The sequence below is a fragment of the Ictidomys tridecemlineatus genome, chromosome 7 (genome assembly GCF_052094955.1).
Source record: "Ictidomys tridecemlineatus isolate mIctTri1 chromosome 7, mIctTri1.hap1, whole genome shotgun sequence".
In the NCBI taxonomy this organism is placed as follows: Eukaryota; Metazoa; Chordata; class Mammalia; order Rodentia; family Sciuridae; genus Ictidomys; species Ictidomys tridecemlineatus.
Window position 1 is genome coordinate 135,669,700 of NC_135483.1, and position 12,648 is coordinate 135,682,347.

At 33.7% G+C, this 12,648-nt stretch overlaps 1 protein-coding gene across 2 annotated transcripts in view; it reads right to left on the reverse strand.

The window, feature by feature from the left end:
• Positions 1-1,398: 1,398 nt before the first annotated feature.
• The window catches only part of Scn7a (sodium voltage-gated channel alpha subunit 7), an 85,085-nt gene continuing 73,835 nt past the window's right edge, over positions 1,399-12,648 (reverse strand). For both annotated transcript variants that reach the window (XM_040294413.2, XM_013366488.4), the window contains 6 exons: positions 11,465-11,743; positions 10,301-10,354; positions 9,726-9,863; positions 8,032-8,136; positions 7,453-7,723; positions 1,399-4,550 (listed from right to left, as the gene is read on the reverse strand). In XM_040294413.2, coding sequence (XP_040150347.1) covers positions 3,484-4,550; positions 7,453-7,723; positions 8,032-8,136; positions 9,726-9,863; positions 10,301-10,354; positions 11,465-11,743 — 1,914 coding nt within the window. In that variant the 3' untranslated portion in view covers positions 1,399-3,483. The remainder of the gene's footprint in view (positions 4,551-7,452; positions 7,724-8,031; positions 8,137-9,725; positions 9,864-10,300; positions 10,355-11,464; positions 11,744-12,648) is intronic.

Below are 12,648 nucleotides of genomic sequence, written 5' to 3' on the forward strand. Positions count from 1 at the left end.
CAGGGCACACAGAGTAATTCTGCTCAAACTTTTATTTTTTTGATAATCTCTGAGGTGCAAGGTTCATGCTCTCCTTTATTTGCTCCTTCCTATATCTTCCAGTAGGAAGAGCTCTGAGCCATAATCCCATGTGTCATCTCCATGGGTGGACTCTTCTTAAAGGTCCCTCAGTATGAAACGAAGCTAATCCTCACTAATTGAGAAAAATCTTTTTTCCTCTAGGGGCCCACTTTACTAACTTTATCTCCAATTTCCAATGTAGTACTCAACATTTCTTCATGTATATGTATTGCAATTCAGACCAATAGTATAAAAATTACCATAAATTATAACTATAGACGACAGTAAGCTGTTTAGTCTCTTATCTTTTTATGCGAGTAAGCTCTAAGTGTGCATTTAGCATTTAGTATTTAATATAGGCTGAATGAAAAAACTTCTGTAATTTTATCCTTTGTGCTTCTCTTCTTCTAGGAACTGTGCCGCAGTCCGGCTGCAGCAAAATAACCAGGGGTGGGGGGGAGGGGGGTGTGATGACAAGCAACTTGTGTAGATTGATACAGCAGGAGTGGGAGCCCTTTATTGTAGAACAACAGAGGTATTTATACATTCCATAAGAAATAAGAAATCTCCACACTTCATGGCTCGCAGGTGCCACCTCACAAACCACTCCCCCTGGCAAAATGCCAGGCGCCATCCAGACTTGTTTATAGACTCTAACAGAATTGTCTACATTTAAAATTCCCTTGGCCAAAAGGGGTTGGTGTAGGAGGTGTCAGGGGAGAAGAGGAGAGAGAGAGGCCGTCCATTAAGTTCTGAAACTAAACTTGATTTTGTGTCCCAGCCATGTCCCTTACAAGTTTTGTGTCCTATTAGAGCTTTTGTAACCTATAACCTTTCTAAGCCTATTGTTTTTGATTTACAAACTGAGAGTGGTCACCTCTTCATTCATGAAAAATGCTTAGCACAAGGCTGGATATAGCTACCAGCTGAATACATGGTAGCTATCACCATTGTCTAAAACTGTGTTGAATGTATTGTATTTATTAATAAAAAAGAAATAAAATGTTTTGAAGAAACAGAAATTGATAAGTAGTAGCACACCAATAAATTTAATTTGGTATTATTTTCGGTTAAGTGAATTTTAACGATTTTGAGCTCTAGTTTGTAATATTGCAGTTATGATTTTGGTAAGAGAATTGTTTTTTACATTTCGTCAATGTATAGGGGCTCTGGTAAGTGTATTAACATTTACTTTATAAAAAATAAGTGTGGTAAAGAAACCTAAGTGTTTCTAATCTTAAATTTTGAGACTGAAAAAAAAATTTTTGAGTAAATTTTTTTATGTTACCATAAAAATCACCAACGTGACTTATCCAATAAAAAAGAAAAACAAACAAATTTTACTGTCATTAACAGATTGTCTTTATTATTTTCTATAGTTTCTAAAAAGTAGAATATATTGTAATATTTTGTTAAAAATAAACCTTTACACAGTTTTTGGAAGGTTAGTGGCAAACACAATTTACAAGTAAAAGTAATAATTTTCAGACTTAAATCAGTTTTTTTGTCTTTGTTGAATTTATAGAAGCAAGTTATATTACAGTGTCAATCTCTGAGCGGTTTCCATACTAAAGCATCTCAAGAAATGGAAAGCAAGAAGCCTTGGTAAAGCACCAGCTATCACCATGTTGTAAGTCAACACTGTTTGCTCTCTGGTCCCCATCTCATGATGGAGAGCAAGAGGAGAAAGGGAAGGAATATGTATAGAAAAAAATTGAACCCTGAAATTACATTTACTTAGGGGTCCCTCAAAGGCATCTTGGTAAGGTTATTAAATTTTTGAGGAGCAGAAATATAATTGTTAAGGCTCAAGATCATGCATTTATAATAAAAATACAATTACCAATATGTAAATAATAGGCAATGTCATACTATCTTTTTAAAGCTTGTTATTTAAGTCAACAGTATGCAGGTTTTTCTTTTGAATCCTTTAGGACTTTGTAGGCACATTGAAATTAGTTTTCATACAAATGGAGTAAGTACCAGATTCTTGAACTACATGGATATAAATGACTACTTTTTTATGAATAACTCCCAAAACAAATCTTTCTAACTTTAAGAATAATTTCAGTGGTGAAAACTAACATTTCAAATTTTAAAGTTTCTGAAATATAAACAATTTATAAATTACTTTTGTATATGATGAAATTAAAACGCTTAGAAAGAAATAAGTAAGTGAAACTTAATCTGCATATACTAATGCTATCAAAGGATGACTTCCATTCTCATCTCCCAATTCACAGCCCCCAGAGTTCGAATGCTCATTTCCTTTCTTTAAGCTATGAGGACCTATGTAAAGTGAAAAGCACTTTGGAGTGGCTAGTTTTCCAAGGAAGATCAAGACACTGTGAAAATCACTACACATACTGGTAGGTTTCAGCTCTTCTAATCGATATTATAACATGCATTTGCCAAGTTATACATACTTAATGTTACACTAGGATAAATGGGAAAAAATTAGATTTATAATAAGATAGAGTTGGGTCCACTAATGTATTATTTATGGTATCATTTTAGTAAATGTATACTCTAAAAGAAGTGAGAGGAAAATGTAGGCCATAATGGCAGTTTCATGGATGGATGTTTTTCTGTTTATGAATTCATCCTGCTGAAGAACTGGAGCTTAGATAGAACTAGAGGAAAAGATAAGAAACCAGGAACCAAGAACAATAATTCCCATTAATTAATTCCCATTACCAGTGGGGTGGAGGGAAGAGGTGGGAAGAAATAAAGAAAAGAAAAAAAAAGAACAAACAAAAACAGAAGGTAGGGGGGCTTCAACCAATCTTTCACAAAAAAATGGTTCTAATCAGCTTGAGAGTCTCTGGGATTGATCTCAAAGGCACTTCCTAATAAACAACTGCACCCTCCCTTGATCCAACTGGCATTGGTTTAAGCAAGTTGATGATATAATGCTCTGTAGGATTTCACTAGTTTTGTGTAAGGTTATTTTTTTGTGATACCATAAAAATTGCCAATCTAACTTATCAAATAAAAAAGAAAGCTTATATTAAGAGAGCCCTTCTTTACCTGTAATTAAGTCATAGTAGTGGCAACTAGAAGCCCATTAAAGCAGATGTAAAATACATAAGGACACCTATTTGGCTGGTAATCTTTACCACCACCTGCATCCGTCCTCTATCGTGGGCACTACATCTAATGAGCCATGCAGGCAAAACACTGGATTGTCAAAAGGTCACTTACTTTAACTGCAGCAATATTTAAGGACTGTCTTTCTTGATAGATTGGTTAGACTGAACAGAGGTGAAAAGTGAGTTTGGCATGAAGACTTGTGAACAGAAGCTTAACACATACCAGGTGTAAACAATTGATAGCTTCACTCTCTCTGATCATTGTTTTAATTTCTTAAGCTTTTAGCATTTGGGGGATATATGAAGAAAGTAAAGAGGTGATAAGTAGGGATTAGATCTGGCTTTGAATAGTTGATTTTTCCTTAGCTTTGTCAAAATAGACACCTTCTTTTGTAGCTTGAACATCTCTGTCACCATCTATTATATGAATATCTGAAGTATTTTTGTCATTTTGCCTCAAGCGGTAACTTTTATAAGCACGCTGAATAATGGTGGCTGAAACTGCCTCTTGTTTTCGTTTTAGAGTAGTTGTAATTGGTTCATATGTGATTTTAAAAGGGTTGGCTAATACAAACCCTGATTCTACCTCAGAGAGGAGTTTTTCCACCCTTGCATCTTTTCCCATAACTCTTTTAGTAAAAGCAAGTAAGATGTCAAGGCAGTGGATTCTGTCTCCAACAGCCATGGGAAGATCCATAGCAATGAGCTGGCCCTTGTTTGGTTTTGCCATGAAAAGAGGAGGATCAAGAGCAGCTGCAAAGTCTGAAAGTTGACTAGAGTCTATGTACTGTGTCCTATCAGGGTCAAACCTTTTCCATACCTGAAAAAATTTCCTAAAATCATCTTCACTCAAGGTCCTGGATTTTTTCTTAGAAACAATACTTAAAAACTCCATAACCACAACAATATACATATTAACAATGACCAACCATGATATGAGGATATAACTGACAAAATAGAAAATCCCCACAGAAGGGTTACCACAATCTCCTCTAACCTGAGTCCCAGGGTTAATTTTATCAGGATCACAGTCAGACCATTTACTGTTGAAAATTGCATTGAGCATACCATCCCAACCAGCAAATATTGTAACTTGAAAAAGACAGAGCATACTGCTGCCAAAGGTTTCAAAGTTGGACACATCATTAATTCCAGCTTCTTTTTTCACATAAGCAAAATTGTACATTCCAAAGATCGCATAGATGAACATGACCAGGAAGATGAAAAGACCAATGTTCAACAATGCTGGGAGGGACAGCATCAAAGGAAGCATCAGATTATGGAACACCCTTGGTCCTTTCCCAAGACGCAGGACGTGGATGATCCGAGAGAGAAGGATCAGTTGTACAAGTGAAGGAGGCACAAGGTAGTATCCTATTGTCATAGGCAGAAACAGCCCTAGGTGCGGGAAAAGAAAGAGGAAATAAAACTGTTCAAATACAATTGTATTTAGAGAAACTTAAATTATTTTACTCTTACTTGCTTTTTCCTGTATTTGGTTAATCCTTTCTTAGTCCTTCACATTTAACAGTATATTAAAAGTTTGGATTAGTCAAATATTAATGGTGCTAATGATAAGGGTACCTAGGAAAATTTGGAAGAGAATTCTTGTGAATTATCATCTTAAGAATTTTATGGATCAAGTCTTTTTTAAAAAAATTATTTATTTGTTTTAATTTGTTATATATGACAGCAGAATGCATTTCAGTTCATAGGACAAATATGAAATGCAATTTTTCATTTCTCTGGTTGTACACGAAGTAGAATCACACCATTTGTGTATTCATACATGTACCTAGGGTAATGATGTCCATCTCATTCCACCATCTTTCCTACCGCTATGCCCCCTCCCCTTTGCCCTAATCAAAGTTTCTCCATTTCTCCCGTTCATCCCCCCACCAGATCCAGTCTTTCTAGAATCACAGATGATTTGGATTCATAATAAAGAACATCAGCTGTATTTTTCTGATAATTTCTTTTTTTTTTTAATATTTATTTTTTTTTAATTTTCGGCAGACACAATATCTTTGCACATGGTGCTGAGGATCGAACTCGGGCCGCACGCATGCCAGGCGAGCGCGCTACCGCTTGAGCCACATCCCCAGCCCTGATAATTTCTGTATCAAGAAAGTTTGTTCAATCCAATCTGCACTGAATGCTAATAAAGGCATCATGCAGATATGCAAAGATGAAGGACATGATTTCTATTCTCGAACACTCTATAATCTGTTACCAGTTGTAGACATTTAAAATTATTACAATGCAAGTTAGAAAGACCTAGTTGATAAATATAATTACAGAAACGCCTGGAATTCAGTGATGTACAGATTGTAATTTGTTTTCTCCATAAAGAGTGTTTGAGTCCCAGGAGTTTACATGTGAACTGAATATAGAAAGCTTTCCCTGGCCCTTAGGGATGGTTTGCTTTGTGTCAAGAAGGTGGTGGAGGCGAGAATCCTGTACAGTTTGTAAATGAGATATTATGCTTGCTGACAGGAAGAATCCTGCCTCATACTGCTGTTAAACTTGCTCATGGACTCAGGAGACATTCTTCCAACCATTCCCTCCTCTCTCTGCAGTGCTTTAGAGAATCTACCACTATGACCCAAGCTCTCATTTCTCCTTAATCTGCCAAACTCATTTTATGTAGGAAGTATCCTCATTTAATTTTAAACAAATTGTCTTCACATCCTCACTACTAAATTTTAAAACTTTTTCTTTTCTAAAATCTGAATTCATCCTGTTGACATTATTTCCAGGCACTAATTTCAAGTGCATAAAGCTCATCACCCTCCATCCCCAATTCCATGTTTCTCAGGGAAGAAAGATGGAATAGCATTTTTTTCTATCTTCTCAGTGAGATTTCCAGACACTTCTCTTTACCACTATGTTTTTAATTAAAAAAATAGAATAAAGTTCTGAAACTCTGTGGATCCTACCACCATTCAACTATACCATTTCTATCATTCTTTGGCTCTGCAATCTACTCATTGCACCACATTTATATTCATTAAAGACTTCAGGAATTGGGTCACTTCTGTTTCACCCCAGAATCTTCTACTCACAGCCCATTCAAAGGCCTATCTCTAGGTTTCCAACCTTTCAAACTTTTATAGTTTTTTTAATCATTTAATTTCAATAGTCCATATGTATAACCCCATTCTTGACCCAGGATACCTGACAACCTTGAAATCTCAAATTCAGTTTTCTTTTGGCTATACTATTATAGCCCTCCCCAACCCTAGTTTTCTGATTAATAATTTCCACTTCAATCTCAGAGACTTCTTTAGTTCTGTAATTCACCTGTTTTCTTCCCGTTACCTCCCTCCTGTCTTTATGTACTCTTCTATCAAGTTTTTTTTATACTTTTCTCTGAATAACTGGTTGCATTAATTCACTTATTGACTGAATTTCTGAAAATACAATTGGGCAAATTATTTATCTACATTTTCCAATAACAACTACATAGAGCAGTGCTTGACACAATGAACCCTTCAATATTGTCTCCACTCTCATGGAGTTACATTCTGGTGAGTGTGTCATGGAGCAGTAGACAAAGAAACTTCTTTCTGCCTGAAGCACATCCATAGGTTTCTATTTGAATTTTATATTTTTCTCTGACCTTTACTTACTGGTTAGGTGCTTCTCCCTCTTATGCTGCTATAGCACCCTGCACCTCCTTTACAAACTTCAATAGCACAGCATTTAAATGCACTATTCAATTATTTGTAACCTTTAATAGACTATAAACTGTGTGCATGCAGAAATTATGTCTATCTCATTGATCACTGTACTCTTCCATGTAGCATGATGTCTATTCACAAAATAATAATTTTAAAAATGTTAAATAATTGAGATCTCCAAAGTAATAGAAAACCAGCAAACAATTAATTTAAACCTAAAATTCTCATATGTAAAAGTTGTAAATAGTTTTTTTTTGTTTTTTTTCACTATTAGAGGAAACAGAATAACAGTGAGTTTGACAAATCATGGCATTCTAACACATAAAGATCCTTACAGTGTTATCTAGAAAATGAATGCATGTTTTATCTGAATGTATAAACCAGCATTTATCTAGTGGTTTGTGATATGAAATCTATGTCATTGGTTCAAGAATTGTATTTTCAAATATTATCTGTCAGGCATGTGAGTATGTATGAATGCAAAAATTGAAAAATTTTATGTTGTGAGTAAAAAAGTTCCTACCTCTTTTGCTTCTTAAAATACTAGAGAAATTTTTTATGAGAGTTTTCTTGAATTGATATTACTACAAATGAAATTGTGACAAAGCAAATCTTACCTGTAATGGAGAAGATTACCACCACAAAATCGAAAACGTTCCATATGATTGTGAAATAGTAACAATGGAAAGAGATGAGCTTCAGTATACATTCTAGAGTATACAATATAACAAAAATTGCATTGATCCAGTAGACAGCAATATCCATTTGTTGACTCTGTTCATCACTTTGGATCATAATGGTTACTGCTTGAACATGGATAAGAACCATGATGATGATATTAAAAACTTGATTTGTTACCAAGTCAAAGACAAAGCCTTGGAACTTATTCTGTGAATAAAGAAAAAAACTTTAATATTTTTATTAGTAGGATAAATATTCATGCACATAATTTTTAGATTCTACAGCTTTCCTCCTAAAATAATTAGGAAAATAAGTGAGTCTAAATTTTTGCCAAACTGTAACGACAGTGTATAGTCAAAACAATGCACATACAAAAAAAAAATGGTCCTTAAAAGTTTTGTCAAATATTTTACATTATTGTCAAAATAATTTGTTAAGAATTTTGGAAGCACACTTTCATTAAAATAAAGTCAATCTCTTTAAAGCTTCAAAAAAAGATCTAGACTTCTTCTTACTCTTGGGCGAGGTAGTGGTCTAGGGGAGTCTTCATACATCAGCCTCTTCAGTTTACGGTACTGTTTCCTCTGTTTTACTGTTATAAAGATATTTGAGCCTCCTTGGTAAAGAAATGAAAGAAAAAGATGTTAAAATGCCATATAATCCAAATTTTCCCTTATAGAAAATTTGAGAATTATTGATCTAACTTTTGCAAAAAGCTTAAATGTAAGAAACTAAATCATGTTTGAACATTTTCAACTTTGCATAAAAATACAGACAAAACCTGTAATACTGGCAATGAGTGATATTGAAAAACCTTTTTTTTTTTTATTTCCTGTGTGCAGCTAACCCTATTTTTCTCCTTCCAGTCTTTTGCGGCCCTTTCTCTTTTCAGAAGGTTTACTAAGGATGGCTGAACTCAGAAGATAAAAGTAAAGCTTATTGTGCCCTTTAATATGCAGGGATGAAGAAAATTGGTCAAATATATATTTTCATATATTCTATGTTGCTTTGCTTTATAGACACTATCAGAAAATATTTTTATTATTATTCCAAAAGTACCTTGTGGCTGACTTCATAGCACCGCCTACGGCTGAATTGTTTTTGTGTTTCTAGTGCATATAATTTTATGATAATATAGGAATTAGGAACTATTAATGCCATAAAATAGAACCTGGTCACTTAACACTGACAGGAATCAACAACAGGTAGTACAGAAGCAAAGCATGGGAAGTTGCCCACAGCTGGAAGTGGCCAGGAAGCTGAAGCACCCAATCAGAACTGTGTTTGATCACTGAACTCTCTATTACCATCTGATTAGCAGAGACTCAAAATGTTATACCAGATTTTGCACGTGATTTAGTTTGATGACACAGCTGAAGATGAAATTCCAAATTAAACCATTTTTTTTCTTTTGATGTTTTTGAAAGGCTTTTTGACAGTAGGGCCCCTAGTAGGGCATCTATATGGACTCACATGTCTTTTGAGGTCTTTACTTTTGTGGCAGCCCTGAAGGGAGTCTTTGTGCACACAAGTGGTTGTTCAATTCTGTCTGAATTCTCTATTCCTGGGTTTGATTACTCCTACTTAGGAGGTCATTGAGTATATTGGTGTATACTTCATATATTTGAGCAGATACATAATATTAATATTCATTTTCCAGCACATCATTATTTATAAAATATACATATAAAAATACAGGGAATTTTTAACTTAATTTTTTTTGTAGTTGTAGCTAGACAGAATGGCTTTATTTGTTTTATTTTTATGTGATTCTGAGGTTCAAACCCAGTGCCTCACACATGCTAGGCAAGTGCTGTACCACTCTATAGCTCTAGCCCTAATTTTTAACTTTTAATCTGGCTGTGTATATATTAAATACTGAAAGCAATATAAGAAAGAACATTACAGCAATGTGCAACAATATGCAAGAACAACAATCATTATTTTATTGCATTTGTACCAAATAAAAATGACATCGAGGACTGGGGTTATAGCTCAGTGGCAGAATACTTTCCTAGCATGTGGGAGGCACTGGGTTCCATCCTCAGAACCACATAAATATAAAGAAAATAAATAAAGATATTGTGTCCATCTACAACTAAAAATTTTTAAAATTTAAAAAATGACATTGAGCTATGTGAATTGGCATTTTTATAAATGTGTTTGTTTTTTCAGTCATTGATGAACAAAAAAGGACTATTATACTTATCTTTATTTTATGCTTGTTGAAATTAGTAATAATAACACTGATCAGCATACTCAGAGGAAGAAATAATCCAAGGATAATGAAGCTGATAAAGTAATAATAGATGTAGAGGTTGTACTCAAAATCAGGCTGCATGTTAACCTAAAATTGAATTTTTAAAAATTAGTAAAATATTGGTGATAATTTATGTAAACCTAAGATTCATAAAACAATCTAGGATAAGTAAGTCTAACAATGTTATTCAAGGTAATGTTTTCTGTTTACTCTCTGGTAAAAAGAATGCTATTGTTTTGCTTATTTAAACTCTAAAGTTTATGTTTTTAATGTTTTCTAAAGAGAAAACATTACCTTGAATAACAATAATTTACTTAATTATTGTTACAAAATATGGTAATTCCTCAAGTGGGCCTGTTGGGATTCAATCATTACATATATTTCTAGAAGGATTTCATTGCCCATGAAATATCCAACTTGAAAATATTTAATTTTTATAAATTATCACCTGTCTCTTGTGCTTGAGTCACAAAAATGACTTTGCTTGAATCTTAATAATGCCTTTAAGATTATATGGTACTTACACCAACAGAATCAATTGCTGAATTCATAATAGTGATCCATCCATTAAATGTTGCCTATAAAAAATAATATATATTTAGTTCTTAGGGAAATCTATGTTTCATGGCAAATAAAAAGTACAACTCAATTTGCTATTAAAACTTTAAAGCATTTGATACTAAAACTTGCCATACTTCAACATACTGGATAACTGAGGTATTTAGCTTTTTAATTAATATATTATTTGTCAGTTATTTTACTTAGTCTATTTATAACTAATAATACAATATTTTAAAATAGTTTATATTAAAAAAAAGAAAAATAGGGAAATGGATGGTAAAGAAGTGCATGCTGGCAAATGCCAGAATTACTGATAGCTGTTATAGATGTGATTTTCTGTGAGATAAATAAGAAAGGAATGTCTGCCATTTAACGTCTGCTAGATACTGGGTTTCCTTAGTAGCCATTTTTGAAAGCACCAAATAGAATAATACTAACGGCAACTCAAGTAGGACCAAGGAATTGAGGTCATGTGACCACAGGGTCAGTGATGGTAGAAGCAGGTTTGGCCAATACCTGCTATTTCTGTTCTCTTCACTTCTTCCTTCCAATAGGGCAGACAATTGTCACCTCTGTAACTCCAAATTATAATATATCTTATAAAATTTCTGCCTTAAATAGTAATTGATAAAATATCTTATAACCAAATGTATTAATAATTCATATCTTGTCCTTGACATTCAACTTACAATGTGGATGAATGCTGAGAGCCATAGCCAAGTAGGAATGATGCATGGCATTTTGGGTTGAAAGGGGACTCTGCTCAGGGATTAGTCTGGCTGAGGGGGGCGGTTAGGGTGGATCCTGCTGGGAATAGGGCGGCTCCAGGATTAGGGCGGATCCTGCTGGGATTAGGGCATATCCTGCTGCCTCAGGTGCCGGCTCCTTTGGAGTTCCCATGAAGTTCTTGCGGGGTTCTGAGAGAATTGGCGCTCAGAGCCTGGTAGAGGCAGTGTGTTCCCGGGAAGTGTGGGTAGAGTGTCTGTGAGAGTTTGGGAATAAAGAGTTGCTGTTTGAATCTACAAGGCTTTTGTGGTGGCTCAGTTATTTTGTGCCCAGCCAGACTTCGGCAGATGAACATATAATTGATAAAAAAAAAAAAAAAGAAAGTCCAAAAGGGTACTTACTACTTGAAGCAAAGAGAGGAAACCATTTCCAACATTATCAAAATTCAGTTTTGCATTCTCCCATGGCATGGATTCATTCAACACAAGGTTTTCACACTGACTCCGATTCACGACTTCAGATACAGGAAATCTTTCCTCACTTGTTGGGTCAATGCATTCATAGAATGTGCCAGAAAATAAGTGTACTCCCATGATACTAAATATCAGCCAGATCATAAGGCAGACCAGAAACACGTTCAGAGTGGGTAAAATTGTTTTTATCAAACCTCTCACAACCACCTAGCATATAAAAAAATGAACATGTAAACTTTAGATCAGAAATGTAAAATTTTTAAAATTCTAATTACATATGTAATCTATTATAATTACATAATTCAGCTAATTTTCCACAATTTGGTTTAGAATCACAGGTAAATATCACCATATTGCAAAGTTCCATGATGTGGTTAATAAAATCTGTTTTATAGTTATCAACTACAAATACTATTATAGATTTTTGTGATATAGTTATATAATATTTAGAATTTTTCTGTATTTGATACATAAACTGTTTCTTTCCCAACTCCAATAAATAAAATACATTTGAGAAATAGATAGATCAAACCTAAGTCCTGTTATAATGAGTCAACCAAAGAGTCACATGAATTATAAAAATAATATCATATTAGCATATATATTAAACTATAATTAATGTGGACTATGGGTGTAACTTAGTGGTAAGGCATTTCATTGCATGTGATAGGCTCCGAATTCAATCCCCAGAACCACCCAAAAATATACACAATGTATAATAAATGTGCTTGTGATTTATATATGTGTATATATGTATACCTATAAAAAGGTGTTAGTATTAAATTTTATGATATTTTAAATAACATATATTTCTATTTGAATTTCTCACTTCTATTTTGATGTAAAAATGCTTTTTGATCAAGCAGAAAGATTTTAAGTGTTATGGTTTCTTAATCAATGATAATATGTTAAGATAAAGTATATAAATTACAAAGATAATGCAGCTTAAACATAAATAGGTTTTTTATTCAGTCGTATCATAGAATTGAAGATGTAATATTGGGTATTTTTAATTAAATACTGAGACTAATGTTAAATAATCTACATAAATAAAAATGTAAAATGCACATATACATGCATATGTAACAAAAGGTACAATTGGACTTTTCCTT